The 19834-nt window shown below is 41.1% G+C and overlaps 1 protein-coding gene across 2 annotated transcripts in view; it reads right to left on the minus strand.

Annotated features, from left to right (window-relative positions):
- Positions 1 to 19834, minus strand: part of PIGN (phosphatidylinositol glycan anchor biosynthesis class N) — a 477253-nt gene that overhangs the window by 147878 nt on the left and 309541 nt on the right. Inside the window, exons 21-23 of one of the 2 annotated variants that reach the window (XM_077269734.1) lie at positions 14149 to 14251; positions 11758 to 11860; positions 546 to 688 (exon numbers count right to left, since the gene is read on the minus strand). In XM_077269734.1, the coding sequence (XP_077125849.1) occupies positions 653 to 688; positions 11758 to 11860; positions 14149 to 14251 (242 nt within the window). In that variant the 3' untranslated portion in view covers positions 546 to 652. Of the gene's footprint in view, positions 1 to 545; positions 689 to 11757; positions 11861 to 14148; positions 14252 to 19834 lie in introns of those variants that run through there. The other variant, XM_077269733.1, reaches the window with a different exon arrangement.

The following is a 19834-nucleotide window of genomic DNA, read 5'->3' on the forward strand; positions in this document are numbered from 1 at the left end:
TTGTACGCCTCCTCATGCATTTAAGAGGTAACATTTCCTCTTGTGTAGAGTAACATTCCTGGCATGCCAGTGTAAGGAGGCTTGTAAGCCATGCAATCCTCCTCTGGGAAACTAAATATGCAAATTGCCTTTTCAAAGAGGAAGAGGACTTGAACTCTATAGTCACCTTCCAATAGGTTGCATTAGAGTTCAAGACCTCTTCCTTCCTGAAGAGGAAATTTGCATTCCTAATACATTTGTCACATTTTACTCTAGTGTGCTCTGGACTAAAACCTGGAAAATAAAATGCAGGTCTAAGTAGATTATATCTTACATGTACAGTACAGCACAAAGTTTGTAGGGACAATATTTACTACTATTACCATACAATATAGCTTGTATGGCTCGTTAAAAAAACAAAACCAGTGTCATGGCTCCTATAGGTGTGGTTCCCCATTGAAATAAACAGAAACTTAATCAAAGAGAATAAAAAAAATTTTATTTGGATTTTTGAGCAAAATCCACATCAATTCCAGCAACCTGTAGGACCTCTATAAATGCTCAGAAATCTTGTCCCCCAAGTGGTACCTGCTATAGTACAGTAGGGAAAATCTATGCAGCCGGAAGTAATAAATGTGAGGATGCCATTTCTTCATGTGTTAATCTGGATTCTCTAATCTTTATTCAAGTTTGATTGATGAGAACGTATCTAAAAGGGATTCGGATTCTTTAACTTTAAAGCATTTTTTAAGTCAGCCTAAAATATATATATAAACAGAACAGCCAGTATAACATTCTATCGAGCATAGAAAAGTTTAATAAGAAGAAAAATTGGATTGATTTTATCAATGAGCAATCAACACTCGGAAGAAAATCTGAAATGTGTCAGCACTAATGTTCACGATTTACCATTTTTGCAAACGTAGGATCATATGAGGAACAGCTGTAAGGGCATGATTGTTGTTAAGAGAACTAGAAGCAGTAAGGCATACATTTACTAAAATTATGTTCTAAATGGAAAATAAGGATGACTATAAATAGTGGCATATTTATAGCCGATACCTATTTGTTTCAAGTTTTCTCTTGTTGATCATTAATGTGCAAATCAATTCTACGCAACTCCCACACCTATCCATTGTAAGGCAAGGTGTAAAAAGTGAATAAAACATGTATGTATGGAATAAGTCATGGAAAACTGTATTTGGGGGGCGAGTAGTTTGAATAATCTCCACCACTGTGTAAAAGACAATGAACACAATGTGCACTGAGAAATAACTCATGGAGCCAGATTCCCATTGATTTGGGACAAAAATAATATAATATTTTGCTATTCTATAACTCCTTCACAACCTTTGATGTACTTGTACATCATGGTCAGATAGGGGTTCCGGCCTTTAATGTATAGATACGTCATGGGGATCATGTGCGGCACGTAGTCGTGCATGTCATAGCCAGGAGCAGTGCCAGCAATCTCCCACAGCCAATTAACTCCTTAAATACCATGATCAAAATCAATCACAGCAATTTTGAGGCTGGGAGATAAAGGGGGCTCCCTCTCCGGGTCACCCAACTACGCGAGCCTGTTTAGACCATCGTCTAAAAGGCTTCAGTCACAGCAGCATCGACAGGTATGATACATTGCAATGCATTACAACAGCCATCAGAGTAAAAAAAATAAAGTAGTCCAATAGAGGGACTAAGTAAAAAGAAATGCAAAATAAATACAAAAATGAAAATATTATGATACCAATAAATACATATATTTATGTAAAAACAAAAAAAGTACACAGATTTGGTATCACCACATCCGAAAAGACCCAACCTAAAAAAACTGTCCCACCAATAAAAATCGCGACAAAAACCTATACGTTTTCATCATGCTGCCGATCAAAAAGCAGAACAAAACACAATCAAAAAGTCGAATGGAAATAAAAATGGCTACTTCAGAGGAGAATTAAAAAAGTTATAGCTCTCAGAATAAAACGATGCAAAAACGATTTTTTTATGTATAAAATAGTTATTATTGTGGAAAAGTTGTAAAACATTTTAAAAAATCATATAAATGTAGCATCGTAATGACCCCAAAAATAGAGATGCCTTATCAATTTTACCACATGGTGATCGGCATAACAATAACAGGAAAACAATTCATGAACTGCTGCTTTTTGTTCATTCTGCCTCCCAAAAGTCAGAATAGAAAGCGATCAAAAAATATCATGTACCCGACAATGGTACCAATAAAAACACTAACTCCTCCTGCAAAAAACAAACCATCACATGACTGTCGGCAGAAAAACTGAAAAATTATAGCTCTCAAAATATGGTGATGCAAAAATGTTTTTGCAAAAAAGAGCAATTTTTAGTGTGTGACAGATGCCAAACATAAAAACCCGATATAAATCTGGTATCGCTGCAATTGCATCGACCCAAAGAATAAAGTCTTTTAATCATTTATACTGCACGAGGAATGGCATAACAAATAAATAAAACCAATTCTTGATCTACTATTGATTTATTCAATCAGCTTCCCAAAAATCAAACACATTTATCCTGCGCTCTGCGCTGAGCGCTTACACTGGGGTTTAAATGTAAATCTCTGAAATACGTGATTCGGATGGAACCCGGGGTGGAAGATTCCCTATAATGATGCACATGGAAACTCTGTGGATGCTGTCTGACCTGTGATCCAGTGGTGTCTATTTTTTAAATATGCATAAAGTTCTGTCGGCCACAGTTTTGTGAACCTCTGAAAAGGACACCGCTGAACAGAAGCCAAACGGATTCAATAGTAACTCTGCTGCCTCATTACAGTGAATGGATCCCTCAGAGGTTTTATCTGAATAACGTCATTCAGAAATTTAGATGGAAAACCCAATGTACAGTCATGGTTAAAAGTTCTGGCACCCTTGAAATTGTTCCAGAAAATGAAGTATTTCTCCAAGAAAATGATTGCAATCAAACATGTTTTTCTATACACATGTTTTACACATAAATTCAATCAAAATCCCCCAAAATGGGCCAGGTTTCAAACATGTGATACTCGTGGCAAGTAACAGGTGTGGACAATATGAAAAACACACCTGAAACCAGATAAGGGGAGAAGCTGACTCAGTCTTTCCATTGTGTGTCTGTGTGTGCCACACTAAGCATGGAGAACAGAAAGAGGAGAAGAGAACTGTCTGACAACTCGAGAACAAAAAAAAAAAAAGAAGAAGAAAATCCTTTTAATTTTTTTAGTTTTCAGATGATATGGACATGAGGGCTTGTAGTTTGTGGGAAAATGTGTCATTTTCTACTGTTTTGGGGAACGTATTGTTTTTACTAATATTTATTTGGGGAGTGGTGGATAGATACGCTGAAAAAAGTTTAAACAGAATGCAGCGTGTAGAAGAAGTAAATGGGTTATTTTTCATGGCTCGTTACAATTTTATGATTGCAAGAATGAAGATGGCATATTGAGCAAAGCATTAATGGGTTAAAAGGTCAGGATCAGAGGTTTCTCTGTTAATTACTACTAGGCTGATGCTATTCATTGCACAGGCACAGCTTTTGTACCCTTGTGTTTCCATTATGTACATATATACCATGACGCCCTCAAAGACAGCATCCTATGATGTACATTTCTATGCATGATGTGCATTTTTTATAACCATGTCTACGATTATTTTGGTTGTCAATAATGGCTGTTGCATGAATTTTCAACAATGATGCAAACAATAAAGTACTGCATATTTAGGAAGAATGCATTTCTTTCAGTATTTTTCCAGTTGTGAATTGAAAAAAATCTCATTCATAGCCATAATAGATGGGTTGTAGTAAGCTACAATCTTTCTGAACATTTCCCACGTTGTCAAGAAAGAATATGTGTAAGTCACTATAAGGCGGTGAACATTTGATATTCTGCAGGCCTACACCCTATAAAGTGACCATTATGAAAGACCAGAAAGCCAATGATCACACAAGTAAACAAACATATTGAACTGCCTGAAGGTGAAACTAAGGCCTGTTTCACATTTGCGGTTGTGTCTGCAGCGTTTCTTCCGCAAATATCTGCATGCGTTGTGTATTCCTATATTTAACATTAGGGACGCATGCGTCTGCGATCGGTTGCTTTTTGCCGCGTTTGACGACGCATGCGTCGTTTCGTCGTCTGCGGTTTGGTGTGGAAATGCTACATATAGTAATTTTTAGAGGCGTCAATTTGCCGCCTAGAAACGTATGCGGTCGATTGCGTAAGGAATGCGCCAAAAAACGCATTGCTGTCTATGTGAACGCATGCGTTCACAAGCACATGCGTTTGCTTGCGTTCGTGAACGCATGCGTTGCACCAGAGAAAAACATGTCTAGACACTGATAAGCCACCCCCCACATACAAGGTGATAAAGGGAGGGAGTGGACATTTGCAGGTCACTACTCAGCAGACAGCCAAGCAGAGCAGACAGACCACAGCACCTTGGAGCAAACAAGCCTCTGAACAATGTGAGTATATCCTAGCCAATGTCTTTATTTTCTATTTTCTGTCTCTACATGTCCTAATTTCTGCCATTTCTTTCTTTCTGCATGCATCAGAATGTCTTCTTCTGATGAGGAGCAACGTCCTGGGCCTTCTGAAGCCGAACATGTCAGTGAAGTGAGTACTCATCTCCTCAGATTGGTAAGTATTCACTGGCACATCTACACATATGACAATTTTTTTTTCATTTTTTTAGAGCACTTCTTCTACTGCGGCAGAGACTTGGCAGGAGCAGCGGAGTCACGGTCGGGTGGCAAGGCGGCAGCGTGTACGTATACAAGGCTGACTGTTTACTGTATCCTCACTTTAGTATTCTTGAATCTTCCTTTCTTTACATTCCTATTTCTTTACATTTTTCTTCTTGAATCCTTTTGTATCTTGACTTTCCTTATTCATGCCATTTCTCAGCCTCTGTTTTCTTTCTTTTCCTTATGTTAATGTATCCAACATTAATGTCTTTATTTAATTTTTAGGTTCCAGAACGGGATGAAGACCTCATAGAAAATGACCTCATCTCCCTGGTCCAGGAGCGAGTCCCGTTGTGGGACACCCGGGTTCCACAGCACTCGGACAATGTGACGATCCGGCGCCTATGGAATGAGGTGGCCAAAGCGATGTGGGATGGCTGGGACAACACCCCGACTCGGGTCCGAAATGCATTTGGTAAGTATTGCAATGCAGTGTGAAGCAGCAGAGACCTTGGCCGTGCTCACACAACTGTGTGTGATGAGATAAACTCTCAGAAGTTTCTCTCATCACACACAGTTGTGTGAGCACGGCCAAAAGTCCATTGTCTGACCATTATGTTTTGTTTTTTCAACAGTGGCCAGAGTCAAAACATGTTGGCGTTCGATGAAGGACTGCTTCAACAAGGACCTGCGTCAAGAGAGCCGTGTTCCCAGTGGTTCTGGAGCAAGGATCAGAAAGTACAAATACCATCGCGTTCTGGCATTTTTAAGACCGGTCCTTGCCCAGAGAACGTAAGTATTTCTCCCGTGCATTAGGTTGTGTTGTATTGCCATAATCTGTATGTTTCTATTCCACAGGAGTTGGCGTCTGGTTAATTTTTGGTATTAATTTTTTTTTTCCTTTTTTCACAGCACATGGAGCAGCACTGTTGGCCCAGGTTCTGGAGCGGTCCTTCATCAGACAGCCACGGACCCGTCCCAGCCATCCAGCAGCAAGTGGGCCTGCCACACAAACTGGAGACCAGGAAGCTGGTCCATCAGGTCTTCCCCTTTCCCAGTCCTCTGTCACTGCCCCTTTTTTTGGGGGCTCCTCCCAGCAGCGGCACAGGGCATCGGACAGGTCCCTCATGCCCGAGTTTTTGCACTTGAGCTCGGTTTTTCACGAAGGACTCAAGGCTTTGGGTGACCGAATGGATATTTCCCTTAGCCACATGAATACACGTATCCAGGAGGTCACCAAAAGCCTTGACCAAGTAAAAGCCGACCTCCAGAGGCCAGCACATCGTTTTTTTAACCAAATTGAGCAGGGCATGTCGGGACACCTTACCTTGCAGGCCTGCAATGCTGCTTACGTGCAGGCTATGCAGCAGAGTTAGTATTTTCAGCAGAAAGTGGCGGCATATCCACCTGTGCCTTCACTGTCACGATTAACGTCAATGCTGACCTCTGCTGTATACCACTGCACGGCCACCTCTATTCCTAGCACTGCCGGACACCAGTACAGCACCACCACCATGCCGAGTGCTGTTGGACAGCCCACCGCCACCACCATGACAACTGCTGCTCCTGCTTGAACCTCCTCCACTGACACCACGATGCAGCAGTACCCAGGCATGGCCTTCCGTACCGCCACCACCAAGATGCAGCAGAACCCAGGCATGGACTTCCGTACCGCCACCACCACGATGCAGCAGGACCCAGGCATGGACTTCCGTACCGCCACCACCACGATGCAGCAGGACCCTGGCATGGCCTTCCGTACCGCCACCACCACGATGCAGCAGGACTCTGGCATGGCCTTTCGCTCTACAAGCGCTATGGACTCTGGCATGGCCTTCCGCTCTACGAGCACTATGGACTCTGTTATGGCTGCACGCTCTACGAGCACTATGGACTCTGGCATGGCTGCACGCTCTACGAGCACTATGGACTCTGGTATGGCTGCACGCTCTACGAGCACTATGGACTTTGGCATGGCTGCACGCTCTACGAGCACTATGGACTCTGGCAGAGTGTAGCCGGACCCTGACAGGTCACCCACCACGACCATGCCACGACATATGAGCCCACCGAGGCTTACCAGAACACAGCAATCCCAGAAAGGAAAAAAAAAAAAAAACAGCGGACTCTTAGTATTCCTCCCCCTTCACCTCCCAGTATGTCTGTAATGTCAGGTTTGTCTCACCCTTCCAGTGCGTCTCAAGCCTCTCATGTGTCAAGCCCTATCCCTGAACTACCAGACCCCACAAGTTTCACTGCCCCTTCTCCTGCCACCTCTGCGTCGTCCACAGTTAGCCAGGCCTCACAGCTTCACAGCCCCCGTTTACATCACTCTACCCCAAGCAGGCGCAGTAAATAAAAATTTTGTGTATAACAAAATAAATAATATTGTTTTTTGCCCCCAATTATGTGTGGTTTACTTGTGTTTTTCGCCGCCGTCAACACACACCGTGCGCCGAACACTTAATTTTTTGGCCACATCATAGCTACAGTAGTTAGCAAATAAAAGACTGCAGCTTTGTGTGTCTTTAGTATAGAGATATGAGGTGGGCCAAAAAAATTAATACTTGTATTATGTCCATAATCTCTTCCTTCTGCTTAGTCTGTGACTAGTGTTGCAGAGTGAAGAGAAAATGGCAGAAATAAAATGCAGAACTATACTCAACAGGTCAGGTGTCCACAAACTCATTAATTAGGACACCTGACCTGGTGAGTAGAGAACTGCCTTGTATAACCTCCATTTTCTCTTCTGTGTACGTAATCTATTTCACACAAAGTGAAGGGACGATGGCGGTCATACACGGCATATCTATGCTCACCTGTACATGTGTCAGAAATAGTGAATTCATGAGGCTGTTATATGTGCATCATGAATTCATTATTTCTGACACCTGACTTGATGAGTATAGATCTGTTTTGTATGACAGTCATTGTCTCTTCAGTCTGTGTCCAATGGATACTGCAGAACAGAATCCGGACGCAATGACGTCAACAACCTTTAAAACAACATGGCTGCCGTCACATTAACATTATGTGGTCAGTATTTTATATCAGTATGTGTAAGTCAAAACAAGGATTGGAACAATTAGAGGAAAATTATAATAATAACATATCTAGCACCTCAGCTATTATCACCCACTCCTAGTTTTAGATTACAAATACTGATATGAAATACAGACCAAATACAGCTAGTGTGAGGACAGCCTTGGTTTGTAGAGGAAATAGGAGACACTGTCAAGACACCAAAAAATAAAGTTTATTAACGAGAAATATTGGTAACATTTTAGAAAATAACTGGTACAGATAAAATCCCAACAGGACATTTACACAACATTGTCCTGCCATGACACACGCCCAATATCCGAATCAAAAAAGGCAGCAAATTGGTCCCACATGTGGCCAACTTCAGCTGTTGACCGCAGCGGGTGATGTGGGTAATCGGGCAGTGGGTGTGCAACTGGTTCATCCAGTTCAATGTTGGGCCGCTCCTTAGCCATTATGTAATTGTGCAGAACCACACAAGCTTTGACCACTTCGTCGACTGTCTCCATTTTTAGATTAATGGCTGATGCAAGAATGCGCCATTTTGAGACTAGAATCCCAAAGGTACACTCTACTGTTCTTCGTGCCCTGGTCAGTCTTTAGTTAAAAATCCTTTCCGACTGGAATATGGCTTCAGTAGGTTTTCACACATCTGAAAGGCCTCATCACCAACCATAACAAATGGCATTGGTGGACCTTGAGTGTTGGGGAGCGGTCATGGCCGTGGAAAATTAAAATTTTTGCCATACACACGGCGGCCCATATCAGAGTTTTTAAAAGTCTGGGAATCGTTGCCACGGCCAAAAGCTCCAATGTCCACGGCGATGAAGCGACAGTCCGCATCGGCTATTGCCATGAGCACAACAGAAAAATATTTTTTATAATTGAAGTACTCCGATCCTGTTCTGGCTGGTTTGATAATGCGGATGTGCTTTCCATCCACCACTCCCAAACAGTTGGGGAAATCACACACACTCCAGAATTTTTCCGCAATTTCAATCCACATGTCCAAGGTGGGTAGGGGTATAAACTCATCCCGAAGTACATTCCACAAAGCCCGGCAGGTGTCCGCAACTATTCCGGACAGGGTGGATATTCCAAGCCGGTATTGGAAGTGTAGGGATGATAAACTCTCTCCGGTTGCCAGAAATCTGGAAGAAAAAAAAATAAAAAATTACAATCTATTCTATTTATGGTGTTGTTATGCTAAAGACAAAAAGGAAAATACCAAAAAAATACATGTCAGAACACCCAAAATTTGCACTGCCATTGGTTTAGATTTGTTACGTACCTTAATGTAACCAGCAGACGTTCCTCTGCTGGAATCGCTCTACGGAGCTGGGTGTCCTGGCTCCTTGCACACGAGCAAGCAAACCCGGAACGAGTCTTGCGACATTCCTTGTATATTCCAGGAATTTGTCCGGGTTGGCCTTAAGCTCGCCATACAGCGTGTGATAGGCTCCACGGCTCTCACGTAGTTCAATAATGGGGTGTCTCCAAAAACGCCTACGCCGTCTCCTTCTCCATCTTTCGTGATTTCTGTCTTAGTCCCAAGCAAATGCACAGGCAAGAAACAGCTTGATGCTTAAATCCAGGTTGAAATAAAAGCTCTCCATGCGAAGATCCATTATGACACAGGATACAGGAGCAAAATCTGAAGATTTCAGCTGTTCAAGGGTCTATATAAAGATATCCCATAATACACGCCCTCTGTAGTCCCATTGGCGGTGTCTGGTTATCTAGATTTTTCTCCTGTAAAATTTGTCACCATGTGCACCAAAAACGCAAAAGCAGGAAAAAACGCATTGAGAAGTGTGCAAACGCGGCGTTTTTTTAACCGCATGCGTTCCCGCATGCGTCTAAAAAACGCCGCGTTTCGACATGTTTCTATGCATTTTTTCCTGCACTTGCAGATGCGGATTAAACGCTGCGGATTCTAACGCAAATGTGAAACTAGCCTAATGAAGTTGTTTGCTTCTTTCTTAGAAGTGTCTAAGCGATGAGAACACAAGAACGACAAAGCTATACCTAAAACCAATGTAAACAAATACTGAAAAAAAGGTGAGAAGTCCAATTAGTTTAGAATGCCTCCTTATTGCACCACCATGGGCAGAAACTGGAAAAGCTGCATCACCAAATCCACATTATTTGAAAAGCTGACCAGAAAATTCCAATCAATTCATCATGGGAGAACTTCATCAATGGATCAAAGGACTTTCACTCTACATAGCCACTTTTATGTATGAAGCTTTCAATTAGTCACTGAATATATACGATTATATGTTTGCTTATAGTACCATCATACAGTTTCTAGTCTTTGCTAATTAGTGTCTTTCATTTAAGTTTATGTACGTTTCCTTAGATTTAACTAAAATAGTAAAAATTAACATAGTTTTGAAGTATTGCAAGTTATCATCCTCCATTATTATAACATCTTACATTTCTAGGACTTCTCTACAGTACCTAAGAATCTTATATCATCAAATATATCATTTTAACCAGAACCTGACAGCTAATACATGCTGCCTGATTCACGTCCTTATGACACCGGCTGTATGATTTCAGATACCGTATATATTTTTAACTCTGAAACACCTCACAATTTCAGAGAAAACTATAGTTTGACAGATGGGGACAGATCGCACGGGAGACTAGTTGGACAGGCAGGTCCGGGCAGCTTCCCTACGCCCCTTTGCCTGGAGTTACATGTCTTTCCCAGTGTGGGTGTGTGTGTATGTATGTATGTATGTATGTATGTATGTATGTATGTATGTATGTATGTATGTATGTATGTATATATGTATATATATATATATATATATATATATATATATATATATATATATATATATATATATATATATATATATATATATATACATGTGTGAGTGTGTGCCTGTGTGTAGGGAGGGACCTGGATCTAAGAGGTAATGTTTCGAGTTGTGCAGAGTGTCAATAGGTAGACTTTTAGAGTTCAAGTCTCCTCACTCTGACATGCAAGGCCTTTCTTGTCACTCTCCACAAGGAGAAACGTTACCCACTAGATCCCAGTCTTAAGCCTCTCACCTAGTCAAATCAGATCTCATACTTTGCAGTAATGAGGGGCAACACCTCAAAACGCTGAGTCTGCAATTTGAGATTCTGGTTTGGCTTTTATCCTAAGTCACATGGCAAGGTCACCCCCAAAATCGAAGATGAGCTAAGCCCACCAGCATCAGGGGCTTATCTACTGCATTCTGAAATGCTGTAGATAAGCCCCGATGTATCCTGAAAGATGAGAAAAAGAGGTTAGATTATACTCACCCAGGGGCGGTCCCGCTGCGGTCCGGTCCGATGGGCGTCGCGATCCGGTCCGGGGCCTCCCATCTTCATAGGATGACGTCCTCTTCTTGTCTTCACGCTGCGGCTCCGGCGCAGGCGTACTTTGTCTGCCCTGTTGAGGGCAAAGTACTGCAGTGCTCCGGGAAAGGTCAGAGAGGCCCAGCGCCTGCGCACTGCAGTACTTTGTTCTGCCCTCAACAGGGCAGACAAAGTACGCCTGTGCCGGAGCCGCATCGTAAGAAGATAGGAGGCCCCGGACCGCGATGCCCATAGGATCGGACCGCTCACCCAGTATAATCTAATCTCTTTTTCTCATATTTCAGGATACATCGGGGGCTTATCTACAGCATTGCAGAATGCTGTAGAAAAGCCCCTGATGCTGGTGGGCTTAGCTCATCTTCGATTTTGGGGGTGACGGGTTCCCTTTAAGTCCTCTTCCTCTCTGAAAAGACAACATGAATAGGGAGAAACCTGTCACTTTCGGGCAGCGGGAGGGGAAGCCAGGGATCAGCCTGTCCACAGATGAGGATGCATGTATCAGCTGTCAGGTTTTGTTTAAGCCAAACTGGAAAACAAAGAATTATTACTATGTTTAAAATGCCCTCTCATTTTGTAGGCCAAAATTTGTCATGTTCACTAATCTCCCAATGTTTTCTCACTGTAGGAAATTTTGGAGCAATATAAATGGTATTTTTTATTACATACAACTCTTACCTTTTGCTTGAATGAAAGCCCTTGTTGTACTAGAGTTTCCTGCTCTATAAATATCCACACAAACATTAAACATGACAGCACCACAGGGAAGAAGGCTTCATACCTATGTTATACAAGAGAAAGTAGAGAGGGTGAGCCACTACAGTAGAGTGGAGCGATTAAGAACAACCAAGTAGGACTCATGCCGAGACGATAAAGTCTCAACGCTATTAGTCTATTTAGAAATAATATCACAAACCATACTGCTCAATTAAAAAAATAGTCAAGTCAGTTTCCCAAGGTTTTTTTTCTTTCTATCAGATTAAAAGGACAATCGAAATCATAATTAAATGCATTATTTTCAGTCTGGTCAAAAATCAAATGTCCAGACAATATAATAATCCGCATTACCAACATCAGACAAAAGTGCCACATCGATATATTAATTAAAGTTTGATGAAATTGAATCTTGGTATATGCTATTATATGCATAAGCGTTTGGGGGAAAAGATCCACTTGTCTGTGGGTTGTGTCTGATATTGCAGCAAAGCTCCTTGAATATGGCTAAGCTGTAATACAAGATACCTAGCGGTGCTGTTTTTGGATAAAAAATGTATTTTTTTCATTCAATTCTATAGTACTTAGTGCTGCACCCCCTCAGGTTTCCTGCCATCGGCACTCATCGGGGGCATCACAAGGGCACTGCAGCTATTGAGGCCGCTGATTGGCTGGCTTCCTAACATTTTGTGTAAGATGGAAGAAATCAGAGAATGGTATGGAATAGTGCTGCTGGTCCGGGAGTACCATTTGTCTTCCCAGACTCCTTAATGGAGGTTCATCCTGTAGCAGACAATACCCTTAATGTTGGGCTGATGGAACCTTCAGTTCTGTGACATTTCAACTTCAAGCAGGTGTGCTACAAAAACTCTGTGTAGACCCCAGCTATAGTGCTTCAGTGCTGTAATTTTATATCAGTAGTATCAGTTATCAGACCTGACATCAATGAAGGTTGAATCCTACCATCTTGGAAAGCTTGATTAATTTTGAAGGTGGGAAATCACGGCACTGAAGAAAAATATGCTGATCCAATCTATAGTTTGTTTTAATTATATAACAAACTAGACAAGAACTGTCAGTTTAGCAGTGTTGATGATTACTATTTTGCTACCTGATTGGTTAAAACAAAATAGCTAGTGATCATAATTTATACTCTACCCCAAAATCCCAATGTGGTCTTTTAATAATTGTAAATCTGCTATCTTGCACATATCAACCAAAGGATACCCCTCCAGGCCATATTTACCTTGCAGGTGCCATTGATTCTGTGCTGTAGTTCCAATGTTACTGTTCAATCATGCCAACTACATCAACACAGCCGCAAGTGTATATTTACATCATTGTTTTGTTAAATGGTTTCTTGCAATATTCAACTATCCTATGCTCTGCTTTGTCTCCACAGCTGAATTTTAAATAACTAGGCACAGCAGAGCTAAGACAAGCAGGACTGAGCTATGTTTGATGCAGACAAATCAGTGATGTGAAACTGCAAATGCCGCTCTGTTGATGCATATGGCAGAAGATAATCCTCTGGCATATGCATCAACAGAAGTAAATCAGGGTAGTAGTCTCACATCACTGATTTGTCTGCATCTAGCATCAAACATGGTACAGCCTTGCTTTTCTCCGCTCTGCCCAGCTATTTCAAGCTCTGTATTCAATGCAGAACAGAGCAGTGTATGACAGTTGAGCTCTGCTGGTAACTAGCTAACAGAGCAATAATGTAAACACACACATGCAGTTATGTAGATGGCAGAAGAAGAAATCTTTCATGCACAGTTGTGTGCAAGACCATAGAGTGTTTTAAATTAAATTACCTTGGTGATGTGTCAAATAAGTGTGCTGGAAGCAATAAAACTGAGTGCAGTATATTTCAGCTTAACCGTAAGCCAGTGCTGTTTTACACATTCACCAGTCAGTTGGCATCCAGCACAGCTCATTCATCTGAGTCATCAACTAAAACAGGTCAGGCTGCTCAGGAGCACATAGTAGAAGGAGGTAGGGGTCTGCAGAACTCAGTAGAAGCAGGGTGCTGCTTTGAAATTTAGTTATAGCAGTGTATGAACAAAGCTGCTTCGTGGAGAAGCTAGATGCACAGATTGGCAGATGAAGATTAAGAAAGAAATGAAAGGTACGAAAAACAAATTTCATGTTGGACTTGGTCTGTATGTTAACAATAAGCATGCATTTTGTGTGCTTTGTGAAAAAGAATGTGACTGTGGGAATAACACATTGTACTGTGGAGGTAATAAAATCTACAGCAAATTACCCAGTTTATGAAATCAAACACCAAATTTGATCCCAAGGTTGAATTTAAAATCTACAGAACAACTGAATATAACTGAAAAACATTACCCTGTGCTAAGCAGAAGATAGGAGGACATGAAAGAAAGAAAAATGCTCAATAGCCGCTGGAACAGGAACGTGGAACTGAGCAATGGCACAACTAAGGAAAAAGCTGAAAAAGAAAAGAGAGTGGTATTATTAGAACCCATCACATTTCATTACATCATGTCTGCCAAACATTATGCAGATCGGCAATTAAACAAAAAGCAGAACATAAATCTCTGCGTTCTGTCCGCTCTCCTTGTTTACTTGCGCTTACCCCGAGCCAAGTGGACTGAGCTGATAGAAAACATACGGGAAATCAGATAAACGCTGTAAAGTTCGTTCATACCTTTCTCAGACATGAAGACAGAGCTGTCTGGTTCAATAAAAATTTCCGAACAGCAAGAGGCACACCACATTGGGTTTAATGTGATTACACCATGTTTCTGCTCGCTAATTGCTTTTAACATCAGCAATAAGGTGCGGTAAGGACACTCCGCCTGCTGAGTGGCAGCAGAAGGATAGACTCATGTTATTTTTGGAAAACGTACTTAAAAAGGCACATAATTCAGATGAGACAGCACAGCATAAATATTCTCTGTGCTTAGATGTCCTCATGAAAGCATTTTTGGTTTGAACTTTCTTTTGAACAAGCTTTGATAATGTCATTTCTTAAAGGTGTTGTGAGGTTTGGAAATTTAACATTGTAGATTCCCATAATCTCAGTTGACCATGGTTTGGTTTGCTGCCTAAAACCCTCCATTCGGAGTGTTATGTGGGGAATTTGAAGAGGAAATCAATCAGAATAGCAGATCATGCCTGTACGGTAAATCAGCGATCAGTGATAAAGTAATGGGTGACCACTGCTCTGTTCACTTCTATGGGGCTGATGGAGAAGGCTTAGTAATATCTCGGCACTCTCATACAGTGAATGAAGCAGAGGTCAGGCATGCACACAGCACTCTATTCACACAGAGGTCTCTTAGACTTTTGTTCCAGAAATTAGTGTCCAACTAGTCTGTCCTTATGCTAAAATAAAAATAAAAAGAAATAATATAAGACAGATTTGATTCTCTCATGGCAGTTTATATTAATTTACTAATTATTTTCCAACCACATACATGGGTAGGTTGTTTGAAGCATGTACTCATTCAGTAAAATAAAATTTCTCACTTTGATTCTAACCTTGGTAGATGGGTAAAATTGCGAAGATAACTTTGTACGCTACCACTTTTCTCAAGAATGGCGGGATGTTTAATTCTACAGTTTACTGTCCGTGGACTAGGTTACCGGCCACCTCTGCAATCTCACAGGTGGACAGTTCCTAGGTAACGAGACTGCTCTTCTACACTCTTTGCTTCAAGAGCTGAAAATGCTGCTCTGTAACATCTTCCGATGTTACAGAGGCAAAGCTGCCTCCACTGGCCATGAGGAAGCGGCGTGACCATGCTGCTGAGCTGAATTGTACATTATTGACAGAGCACTGCCGCCACTGGCAAGCAAGAAAACCCCTTTTAAACCCTCCATGATTTTTGAAGCCCTCTTTTGGATCATTATATTTTACTTTATATTTTATAAATGTATGTAAGAACGGAGCACAGAATCCAAATTTTAGTTTCACTATAGCTCTAAAAGAGGTGGATTACAATCCCCTTGTACTGCTTAATTAGTAATTCAAGCATTTGACTCTCCATACTGTCTGACCATACTATTCAGTTAATTTAAAGCCATCAGTAGTGACAGACGAACCCAAACCTACTGTTTGGGAAAGGACGTCGAATACGGACTTCTCTAGGAAGTCAGTGTTACTGTTTGGATTTGACACCCCGAATGAACAACGGGTGTTTCCCACACTGTCATCTGCATTTAAATAAATAATTTAAAAAAAACATTGTGGCTCCCGCACCCTGCTGTGACCAGCGCTCACTACACAGGACATTACAGATTCAGATCATTGGCTGCTTCATATGGACATTAATACCATAATAGCATAAGACTAATACTACTGGGACATTCCCCTCCTACCTATCACTATCTAAACTGGAATAAGCGATCACATGACACAGGCTCTGGTTGAGCCGAAACGTTGTAAAAAGGATCGCGTAAGTTGTATATTCTGTTCCGCTCCCAGATTGTGTAAAATAAATTCACACTAAATTTAGTGTTTAAAAAAGAGTGTGCGGTGAATTGTATATGTTACCATATTTTGAGACCTTTGGTCTATTACACCAGCAGCTCGTTCTCCTAGGCTGAGTGCACACCATAATCTTCCCTTTATACTGCTGTGAACTGGGCACGCCTCTGTAGGCTGCACAATTCACAGTAGTGGGAGTGTTCTGCTACCATATTCATGGAGGCCCTCGGTTGTCAACTATGCTCGATTCTTGTCTCCCGTCATTAGCATAAGCAGTACTGCTTCCAGCAGAACAGATCACAGATTGACAATCAGCATTATCCCAGCAGGAGCTGTCAGAAAGAGCTGTGACTCATCCCTCAGTAAAGATAAGGAGATGGGGGTCTGCAGTGAACTTGTGGAGGGGGGTGAAACACAGGTAGTCTAGGTGAGAGAGACATATGAAGACTGATGGGAGAGAAAAAGACAGTAACTGCTTGTGATAGCAGATCACAGGGCAGTCACCCACAAAATGGCGCTGCCCTGTGATGCTGCTCTTCATTCTGCCCTAGGGATACTAGAACACCCAAAAGGGGAGGGAAATGGTGATGTCAGCAGTTACTGCCCAGATTTTCCAGCTAACAGTAAAGCTAATAGTAAGTCTTACTATAGCTGCTTGAGGTCTAAAACGGAAAATGCTCCCCCTAGTGGTAATTATATATATTTGTACAAAAATATATATTTTTCATATAGAAATGTTTGCAAACAGTGCAAACATTGCATTAATACATTTTAATTACTTTTTTAAGCTTAATTTCCCCCACAACTACAAGAAAACTGGTGGCACCTTCCCTTTAAAGAGCTACATGTACATATAAAATGGTTTGGGGTATGGAATCAAGCTGTCAGATTGCCATAAAGATGTCATGTAGCTGTCATCTCTATCTGCAGTAAAAAACATATTTATTTAAAAAATACATTTACGAAACAAATCTTTAAAATATAGTGTAGAAATCTGAAAATCACATTTAAAAAATGCATTAAATAACAGCAGTGTTTTATCCCTTCATCTTAGAAGTTAATATACTATGAGAGCAGAAATATAAAAATGCCTGTACCGAACATTAAATGTTTGATTTGCTTCTAAATCAAGTATAGTATCATTATCCTCTTATATCATCAGCCAAGTGCTTATAATTAATATTCATGCATACTAGACCCTTCTACCTTCCTTTAACTGTAGTGTAGACTTTGTTCCTATATCCAGAGACATAAAAAAGCACTGGCAATAGCAGGACTGATAATACTGGGAATGCATTTATTAGATCTTCACAGACCGGGCTTTGCTTCAAGCTATCCAGATGTAGAAACACATTATGGGTTCACAATGCAATATTACTCGCAACGTCTGTTAACCTTCGGGCGCTGGTTGACCCTGTATCTAATGCATATCCAAGAGCAGCTGATTCCGTAATTTGCGTTACAACCAAATACAATTTCAGACATGGCGATAGAATCAACCTCCAACAGAAAACACTTAGGACTCACATTCCAAAAATTATTATATCATTTCAGAGATTAAATAACTTTTAGATGTACTTATCCCTGGCATAAAAATGAACACTTTTTTAAAGTTTTGATATATGACGTCTGTTAAATATTATTTCCATATATACAACTGTGGTAACAACCTATATAAACAGAGACGAGTTGGAGACTACAGAACACCAGCACTGATCGATAGCACCGGTCAACCCATTAAAGTCATCATATTTATTATATCGATATCAGCAGCATTCCCCATTTTGTGGTATCAGCAGATACAGTCATAGCCAAAAGTATTGACACCCCTGCAATTCTGTCAGATAATACTCAGTTTCTTCCTGAAAATGATTGCAAACACAAATTCTTTGGTATTATTATCTTCATTTAATTTGTCTTAAATGAAAACACACAAAAGAGAATGAAGCAAAAAGCAAAACATTGATCATTTCACACAAAACTCCAAAAATGGGCCAGACAAAAGTATTGGCACCCTCAACCTAATACTTGGTTGCACAACCTTTAGCCAAAATAACTGCGACCAACCGCTTCCGGTAACCATCGATGAGTTTCTTCCAATGCTCTGCTGGAATTTTAGACCATTCTTCTTTGGCAAACTGCTCCAGGTCCCTGATATTTGAAGGGTGCCTGCTCCAAACTGCCATTTTTAGATCTCTCCACAGGTGTTCTATGGGATTCAGGTCTGGACTCATTGCTGGTCACCTTAGAAGTCTCCAGTGCTTTCTCTCAAACCATTTTCTAGTGTTTTTTGAAGTGTGTTTTGTGTCATTGTCCTGCTGGAAGACCCATGACCTCTAAGGGAGAGCCAGCTTTCTCACACTGGGCCCTACATTATGCTGCAAAATTTGTTGGTAGTCTTCAGACTTCATAATGCCATGCACACGGTCAAGCAGTCCAGTGGCAGTAAAGCAACCCCAAAACATCAGGGAACCTCCACCATGTTTGACTGTAGGGACCGTGTTCTTTTCTTTGAATGCCTCTTTTTTCTCCTGTAAACTCTATGTTGATGCCTTTGCCCAAAAAGCTCTACTTTTGTCTCATCTGACAGAGAACATTCTTCCAAAACGTTTTAAGCTTTTTCAGGTAAGTTTTGGCTAACTCCAGCCTGGCTTTTTTATGTCTCGGGGTAAGAAGTGGGGTCTTCCTGGGTCTCCTACCATACAATGCCTTTTCATTCAGATGCCAATGGATACTACGGGTTGACACTGTTGTACCCTCAGACTGCAGGGCAGCTTGAACTTGTTTGGATGTTAGTCGAGGTTCTTTATCCAACATCTGCACAATCTTGCGTTGAAATCTCTTGTTAATTTTTCTTTTCCATCCACATCTAGGGAGGTTAGCCACAGTGCCATGGGCTTTAAACTTCTTGATGACACTGCGCACGGTAGACACAGGAACATTCAGGTCTTTGGAGATGGACTTGTAGCCTTGAGATTGCTCATGCTTCCTCACAATTTGGTTTCTCAAGTCCTCAGACAGTTCTTTGGTCTTCTTTCTTTTCTCCATGCTCAATGTGGTACACACAAGGACACAGGACAGAGGTTGAGTCAACTTTAATCCATGTCAACTGGCTGCAAGTGTGATTTAGTTATTGCCAACACCTGTTAGGTGCCACAGGTAAGTTACAGGTGCTGTTAATTACGCAAATTAGAGAAGCATCACATGATTTTTCAAACGGTGCCAATACTTTTGTCCACCCCCTTTTTTATGTTTGGTGTGGAATTATATCCAATTTGGCTTTAGGACAATTCTTTTTGTGTTTTTTCATTTAAGACAAATTAAATGAAGGTAATAATACCAAAGAATTTGTGTTTGCAATCATTTTCTGTAAGAAACTGAGAATTATCTGACAGAATTGCAGGGGTGTCAATACTTTTGGCCATGACTGTAGCTGTGTGGACGTTACATCGTAAGTAGATCATTCAGCAGTTATGGGGCACGTCAATAGGGGTCGGTCATATTGGCAGCTTTTGATACGACGTATTATTTTTACAAAACTTAAAAAATAAGTTACAGAAGTTGTTTGTTAGTAACAAT

The sequence above is a fragment of the Ranitomeya variabilis genome, chromosome 6 (assembly GCF_051348905.1).
Source record: "Ranitomeya variabilis isolate aRanVar5 chromosome 6, aRanVar5.hap1, whole genome shotgun sequence".
In the NCBI taxonomy this organism is placed as follows: Eukaryota; Metazoa; Chordata; class Amphibia; order Anura; family Dendrobatidae; genus Ranitomeya; species Ranitomeya variabilis.